Genomic DNA, 8,202 nt, shown 5'->3' with positions numbered 1-8,202 from the left:
TGTCTTTATTGAGAAGCCTGTGACTCTAGAAAGCACACAACAGCAAACTGCTCCCCCAGCTCTGTCTCTGGAAATCAAACATCTCACTTGGGAAGAATTCTACTTTTCCATTAAGAGAAGAACATTTAAATGGGCAGGACTCTGGGGACCAGAAATCCATGAGAAGAGAGATTTCAGTAATTTTATTATCAAAATCTAACATATGGTGCCCAATCTTAAGGCCTCTTTCCATCATCCTGTTTATCAGAGTCCATGCAAGAAAAAACAGAGCCCTCTATGTTGAGCTTATGAAAAGCCTGTCAGGATAAAGTTCCTTACCAATCTAGCTTCCAGAGGCCAGGAACTTGGATCACAGACACAGCCCTGCACACCACACTCTTCTTTCCATGGCAGTATTATGCATACTGTTGCCTCACCTGGCATGACCAGAGCTGGTGAAAACCACATGGACTAGTAAACAGCTTTGGTGATGTCTCAAGGCTGAGGTTGTTGCTTTTTTATTGCTAGTGAGATGCTGAGAGTCGTTTGCATTCCCATTCCCCAAGCAGAGGCCTACTAGTGCATGCAGTCCAGCAGCCTTGGGCGTGTGAGTGGATGATAGTGACTGTCTTTCCTGCCCCTTGTCCCTCCAGTCCCCTGGTGAAGGCAGAGCTGGGCAGGAGCTCAGAGGGGATTTTCTGGCCCCTATAGAAATGTATAGAATCACTCAACATGGGGTCCAGAGAAACGGCCCTGAGGTTCTTATGAATAAGGGAATAGAGTAAAACCCCAGTTGAAGCATGTCACAGCAGCAAGGATTGTGTTCCTCTGGGGGTGCCTTCATTTTTGCCGACTTCGTTTTAGAAAGGGAGAGAGAAACTAGAATGGTATATACCCAGTATAGGGATTCTCGACGACCTCTGTTCTAGGGGATTGAATGTGTCTCTGAACTTGGAAATGAAGGTCATTTTCTATTTTCAAAACCCACCTTTCACTGGTCATGTGATCACCACCGTACCCCCCCCAGGGCCATGCAGTTTGGATCTTAATGGGACGTTCTGGGTAGGTGCAGTGGCTCATGCCTGTAATCCTAGGACTTTGGGAGGCTGAGGTGGGCAGATCACCTGAGGTCAGGAGTTCGAGATCAGCCTGGCCAACATGGCGAAGTCCTGTCTTTACTAAAAATACAAAAATTAGCCAGGCATGGTGGTACATACCTGTAATCCCAGCAACTTGGGAGGCTGAGGCAGGAGAATTGCTTGAACCCGGGAGGCGGAGTTTGCAGTCAGCCAGTATCACGCAACTGCACTCCAGCCTGGGAGACAGAGCAAGACTCCATCTCAAAAAAACAAAAAAGACATTCTTTCCATGCGTGGATGTGAGGGTATGAGTTCTGTAGACCAAGGGAAGCAAATTTATCCAGCCATCACTGTCTTTAATATTAGGAATGTTAGATTAGATGAGACTAGGCTCCCTTCTAAATACCTTCCAGATCTCAACACCTGTGGTTCTGTGGTCTGCTTTCGAATTGGTGTCCACTCGCTGTTTGTTTGAACTCAGATTGACTGCCTCAGTGCAGAAACTGTCAAAGAACTAAGTTCTAGTTCACGCTTTTACCACTCTGAAGTCAAGGGGCGTATTTGCTTCATTGAGAGTTCCCCTAGACCCAGGCCTCAGGGTAAGCCAGGTAGTGACTCGTTCCATGGCAGGTGGAAAACGGGTCTGGTAATCCTTTGCTGACAGCATAAACTTCACTTCAAGTCACTTCCATAGCATGAACTTCTTCTCAAAAGACATGGAGGCTTAGCTGTCTTTAAGTTTGCATGGGTTGCCCCAGTTTTTGGCAGACAGTACGGTTATAACCGGCATCACTGGGATGCTGAGAACTCAGCTTGTCACACAGCGTGCATATTTAATAAGTGCTTTGTGTTTGGAGGGGAAACCCCTCTCCAGGGAATCTCCACTTCCAGAGGTCTCCTCCTGCCTTTAGCAGCCATTGCTGCCTACATCCTGCAGGGGTGGCTGGTGGGGTTGTCTTGATTCACTGCCTCGCTGCCATGCAGCAAAATAAGTAGTTTTCCAGCGCTCCGTTCAGTGGCTGAGTGTTCCTTTTCTCACCTTTTCCCTATTTCCCTGCGTGCTCTGGAAGTCAGAATCCAGAGGACCCCTCTGTATTGACTGCATCTACAGAGGGGTTGCACGTGGGAAAGTGAGTTCGCCCATACCAAGGAAGAGAATGGAGAGACGCCCTTTTGGTTTGGTTTGGTTTGGTTTTGACTTGATTTCTTGTTCAGCTCACCTGTTTGGCCAGCAGCTGCTGAGTGTGCTCGTGTACAGTCAGGAAAAAAGGGCACATTTCCAAAGACTTGATGAAGTGGAAATCTAAGAGCAGAGCCTGGCACACAGCTGTGCAGCAGGTCTTTAAGAAATGGAAACACACAGGGTGTATTTACACTGGTAGGAAAACCCTTCCCAGGAAGCTGGCAACCTTCGGGAAATGAAGTTGCTGTACCTGATTGGAGCAGAGGATTGAGGATAGCGTTCGGGAGATTCGGTCAGAGCCCAAGTTGAGTGTCCCTCTTAGCCAAGTCTGTTTTCTGGCCCTAGGAAGAAGTGATCCTTGGGACAAAATAACTCTAATTAGGTATCCTCTTTGCCAGACACAGCATTGCCACGCCACTGAGGGCAGGAGACTGTGTTACACTGGAAGGAATGTCCACCGGCTCTTGCACAATCTAAAATTTTTAAAAAATGATCAGTCATGAAGAAAGAAGAAAGCATCTTCCTTCTAAAAGCCTGAGAAATTGGAAAAAAATAGAACGGCATGTTTAAAATGGAGAATCACTGATATCTCTGCCTGTGTGGCAAACTCTAAGGCTGTTGCATTGTTTTTTCACCATTCCTTCCTGAGTTTTCTAAACTAGGGCTTCTCAAATTAAATTCTCAAGAAAATACTGGTATTTTGTGAATTAGATGAAACTGTTCTATATCTCAGTTAACTGATGACACTGGTTTTTTTTTTTATTTGTTTTTTTTCTTTTTGAGACGGAGTCTCGCTGTGATGCCCAGGCTGGAGTGCAGTGGCTGATCTCAGCTCACTGTAACCTCTGCCTCCTGGGTTCAAGCAGTTCTCCTGCCTCAGTCTCCCAAGTAGCTGAGACTACACGCACACGCCACCATGCCCAGCTAATTTTTGTATTTTTAGTAGAGACGGGGTTTCACCATATTGGTCAGGCTGGTCTCGAACTCCTGACCTCAGGTGATCCACTTGCCTCAGCCTCCCAAAGTGCTGGGATTATAGGTGTGAGCTACTGCACCCAGGCGACACTGTATTTTTCCAAATTGCAACAGGGAAGGATTTTAATGTATAGAACTTTCTCCCATAAATTTGTCTAATAGCTTTACCGTTAGCTAATACTTAATCTGTATACTTAATATTTAACCTGAATAGCAAACAGTTATTAATGTAAAACAGAACTGCTGATGATATTGCTTAAGACCAGCTTGTATGTTTTGTGGAGCCATTCTTATGGTTGTCATTTTTTAATATGTAGGCACATTTGTGTCGTTATAATTATTCCTACTTCAAATAAAGGCGCTGAATATTTTTCTCTATTTTGTGGTATGCTGTGAAGTGAGAAATCTGTCTTTAATGGTAGTAAAGAACGAACACCTTTCCCCATATCACAGGGTAAAAGAAAGACTGCAAGGTGGAGGTGGGGAGGGAGGATGAGTGGTGTAATTTAAGTTGTGGTTCTTTGCTGCTCTTAAAGATAAGTCCAGGCAAGCGACTGCCTTCCATGGATACCTGAGTCAAGGACAGGGGGACCCGAGTCAAGGACAGGGGGAGTGGCAGCTGAGCCCTGCGCCGTGTAGCCAGCCTGACTTGTTGGAATCCTAGCTTCCCCCCTCCCTAGCTGTGTAACCTCAACCAAATTATTTGGTCTGTCTGGGCCGGTATCTTTAGCTACAGAATTGGAGTAGTTTCGACCTCAAAGGGCAGTTAGGAAAATTAAAGGAATTATTTCATGAAAAATATTTAAAACAGCGCCTGCCTTGTGTAGGTGTATGATTAAAATAGCTGAGTAAATGTAGCTGTTGTTATTCAGAGTCATCATTTTGTCCATGAAGATGCTTCTGTATTTATCAAAGTGCACAAACCTCGTTTATTATGTATCTTAAGACCCCACAATTTGGAAGTAGCCCTAAAATTTGCCCATGTATAGTCATGTCATCACAGGGAGGTAACAGAATAGACACAGGCTACGTATGGGTGGGTATACACCCGTGTTAAAGTACTTGGTTGCATGCATGGTTTGTAACCATGTCTCTAGAAATAGATCATTTTGTGTGTTGGTTCCTGGATAAGTTAGGTAATCCGATTGGTCACAATCCACAGTCAGTGGTGCTTTCACTTGAAAGTGTCCAGATTTACATGATTAGGCAGAGCTTGGTGTCTTCTAATACTGATTTCTGACACTCTAGGAATTCTCTGAGATATCTACAGAGTATGGAGAGTATCTGACTAACCTGTAGAAGATAAGACCAACACAGCCGCAAACGGGGAGAGTCTAGTACAACCCTGTTTATCGGACTTTCACTAGTCCAAACTTACATGTATTAAACCCAAATCCTTCACTCTGCAAGGATGGGTTCATCTCTCCCACCCTAACTCTGTAGACTCACTGGAAGGAAGCTGCTGGGCCTGGAAGTGCATGAGGGTTTCACAGGTCTGTCCAGGCATAGATGCATATGTGTATGTATCTGGATTAATCCCAAATCCAGGTTTTTTTCATCTTGAAGCGACCGGTGGCCTAGGGAAGTGGGGCCCAAGAACGATGGAAGTTTAAGACACTCTTATTTGATCTTTCCTTTAGCAGCTTGGTAGGTGGGTAAGATAAGCCCACTCCTATTTGGATATTCTTCCAAGATTTCTAAGAGGTATTCTGCCGTTTGAAATTTTTGTTTCTGAAATTATCTTCTTACTCTCAGTCCTTTGCTTTTTTGGACTAAGTATGATCTATTTTTTGAAACTGTAATACAGTAGCCATTTTTGACACACCTCTGATGAAAGTATGTTGTGATCGCTTGGTGTCATGTATGGGGGAGAGGGTTTGGGGGTTACAGATATGAATGAAGTATGTTTTGTTGAAACTTAAGTGACAGCGATGGTTGGCATTTAGGAATGTGAATCTATTATCTGTCATCACTTCAAACAGTAGGAAAATAATTTCTCTGCCATGAAATTACCTTCCCTGGAAGTGAGGTTTTTGCTAAGAAAAAGTGCTTTTAAGGTCACCAGAAATTGAACTGGGTGCCCAAGTTACCTGGCACATCATCTGTGTTGTTGGTAGGAATCAGAACCAAATGTTTGGGGCTTAGCCATGGCAGTACCTTGATCTGAAGGCACCCACTGCCAGCAGCCTCAAAGCTGGCATCGCTTGTCCCCTTGTCCAGGTGGGTTTGTGTAGACCACCAAGGTGCCCTTGCAGGGAGGCAGTTGCCCTCTGTGGAGACGAAGTTCAAGGGCCTCTGTAATTTATCTCAGTCATGCCTTCCTCTGTCAAGTCTGCCTTCTAAAGGCCACCTTTGCAAACTAGTGAAGAGCTTGCTCTTGCTGTATCTCGTGAGGATTGATACTGTATGATTTTCCATTCCTTCCACCCAACCCCAACCTTTTTATTTGTTTTTTGCTTTTAAACAGGCTAACCGGCCTCCTGCAAAGCTCAACCTGCTAACCTGCCAGGTGAAGACCAACCCTGAGGAGAAGAAGTGCTTTGACCTGATTTCACGTAAGGCTCCCTCTGAGATGCCGCACCACAGAGACGTTGTCTTATGCTCTCTTCTGTGGCGTCCTCCACATTCCAAACACTGCATTCGGAAGAATTGATTTTTGAAGAGACATACCCTTTTTTCTAGCGATACGCATGCTTTGTGTTCCATTAGTAACTGCTGGCTTGCTAGCCTTTCTAGTTGAGAGTTTGACTTTGAGGACTGGCCCTGCTCCTCAGGGACACTGTAGACCTGAGACATCATCACCTGGCTCTCTGAGCTCTTAGCCTCAGCATTGCTGTTCCTAAATGAGGAGATGCTATAAGAGAAGCCCGCAAGTCTAAAACCCCTTCACTTTAAAAAGAGAAAAGAAGGACAATTCTGTTTTCAAAAACTTACATAATTTGGGTGATGTTAGAAATGCTATAAAACTAAAATGAGGGTCTTCAGCAGGGCCCTTGAAACTTCAGTGTTTGAAACTGTTTTTCTTCCTCACCACAGGATTAGTCTTTCTGCTTCTCTATGCTTTTCCTTTTTGTGGTGTTCACAAAAGAATCCCTACGGAACCATCCATTGTGGTGAATGTTTACTCAGCACCCCCTGAATTGAAGGGCTCATAAAAGAAAATAAGATAAACCTTTTTTCCTTGGTATTTCTGTGTGGCAGGGTTACAGTCTAGGGGAAGAAAGGGCCAGTCTCCCCTTTGAAGAGGCAGTCACTAGGGATTTGGACGCAAGAGTTACATTTGCAGAGGACCACGCCGGACTGTGTACTGTAGGGAGGCGGTGCTGTTCTCTGTGCCTCAGTACCCCTGAGCGGGAGATGGCTGCCTTTTCAAATGTCTGTTGACCTGTATTATTGAGGGCTAGGAAGTCACTTGTTACGTGATTTAGCATTCCCAGCAAACTGTGGGTAATTAGCACTCCATCCTACCACAATGGCTTGCTCTTATCCTCCTTTTTTCCCTTCTCATACCCTCTGTGTCAATCTCTGGGGAGGGCTGAGCACTGTGATGTGTGTGGAGGGTTCCAGTACCATTTGTTTTGTTCTTCAGACTCTAGACTGTTTTGTAAAATAAAATGGACTTCATCCTGTGTCAGACACCCATCCTGACTCAGTCTAGTAAGGTCCACAAACTCTCATCAAACTTGCCTTTCATTCATACAAGATGTTACAAAATTGCTGAGTACTGGCCAGGGTTTAACATGTGATTGCAAGCCAGGCGTGGTGGTGTGCTCCCGTAGTCCCAGCTACTCGGGAGGCTGAGGTAGGAGGATCACCCAAGTTCAGGAGCAGACATCCAGCCTCGGTAACATAGCAAGACCCTGACTCTTTAAAACACACACACACACACACACACACACACACACACACACACACACGGAGTGATCACTGCTGGGTTACCTGTGTCTAGCTAGCCAAAAAGGCTTGAATTGAAGGGTTTCAGAAAACCTGATGGTGTAATCTGATATCTGCCAGTGACTGGGGCTGACTCAGAGGGTTTTAGGCCTTTCTGTTTTCTGAACTAGTAACACACAAGCTCTGCGTTAAAATGCCCATCATTAACTCATTAGCAATAATAGTGAACCCATCGCCTGGAGGTGGGTGTAGGGACTTCTTCCCTCAGCTGCCCCAGGTCCCTCCAGCATGCCCTGCAGGGAGACCCTGCTAGATGCCATATGTGCAGAAGCACTTGCTCCAATGTATTCCCAGCCTACACCTTTTTACAACACAGCAGGCAGCAGGGAGGATCAGTAGATGGCAAGTGTGCGTGCCTCCCTTCTGGGCGTGAGTTACTGCAGCTCTTACATGTATGGGAACGTGGTCCTCTGTGAATCTGGCCACACACAAGCTCTGTGGCCAACTGATATTTACCAAGATCCTGCCAGTGTCTTTGCTGCAGCCTGATGCATTTAAACATCTTCAGGAAGGACTTGTGGCCTCTGATGCCCAGAAAGGCTTGCTGAGCACAGTTGGGGGCAGTGTCATGAGTTTGCGAGAGTCCGTTGTTGTCTTTGAAAAGAGCTCTCATCCCTCCTCCTTCCCTGCTTGTCTTCCAGTGGGTAAAATGAATTCCAGTCATGCTAATTCTTTATCCTCAGCGAGTTTTCAAAAGGTGCCTTCCCTATGAGTATCTGTAGTGAAAATGCTTTGTGCAGGGCTGTATAGGTTTGGGTTGAAAACTGGCCAGACACCCCAGAAAGTCATTACGGTAAACCTGGCTTCAGTGTAAGCCGTGATTTGATGAATATCCTGAGAACGTGAGGGACATGGGGTCAGGGCCTGGTTCTGGCTGATTCAGGAGCATCTGTCTTCACCCCTCTCAGATTCCTCCTCTGCTTCCTGACCAGCCTCCTGGGATAAGCATCACCAAGATGCTTTTGAACTCTCAAGATATTTGGGTGGGCCAGGCAGTGGCTCACGCCTGTAATGCAAGCACTTTGGGAGGCC

At 45.7% G+C, this 8,202-nt stretch overlaps 1 protein-coding gene across 1 annotated transcript in view; it reads left to right on the top strand.

The window, feature by feature from the left end:
* ASAP2 (ArfGAP with SH3 domain, ankyrin repeat and PH domain 2) overlaps positions 1–8,202 on the top strand; it is a 175,623-nt gene that overhangs the window by 108,591 nt on the left and 58,830 nt on the right. Inside the window, exon 12 of the mRNA XM_011965316.1 lies at positions 5,684–5,771. Within this exon, the coding sequence (XP_011820706.1) occupies positions 5,684–5,771 (88 nt within the window). The remainder of the gene's footprint in view (positions 1–5,683; positions 5,772–8,202) is intronic.

This window comes from Mandrillus leucophaeus, unplaced genomic scaffold, assembly GCF_000951045.1.
Source record: "Mandrillus leucophaeus isolate KB7577 unplaced genomic scaffold, Mleu.le_1.0 Scaffold72, whole genome shotgun sequence".
In the NCBI taxonomy this organism is placed as follows: domain Eukaryota; kingdom Metazoa; phylum Chordata; class Mammalia; order Primates; family Cercopithecidae; genus Mandrillus; species Mandrillus leucophaeus.
This window is presented reverse-complemented; position numbering and strand designations above follow the sequence as displayed.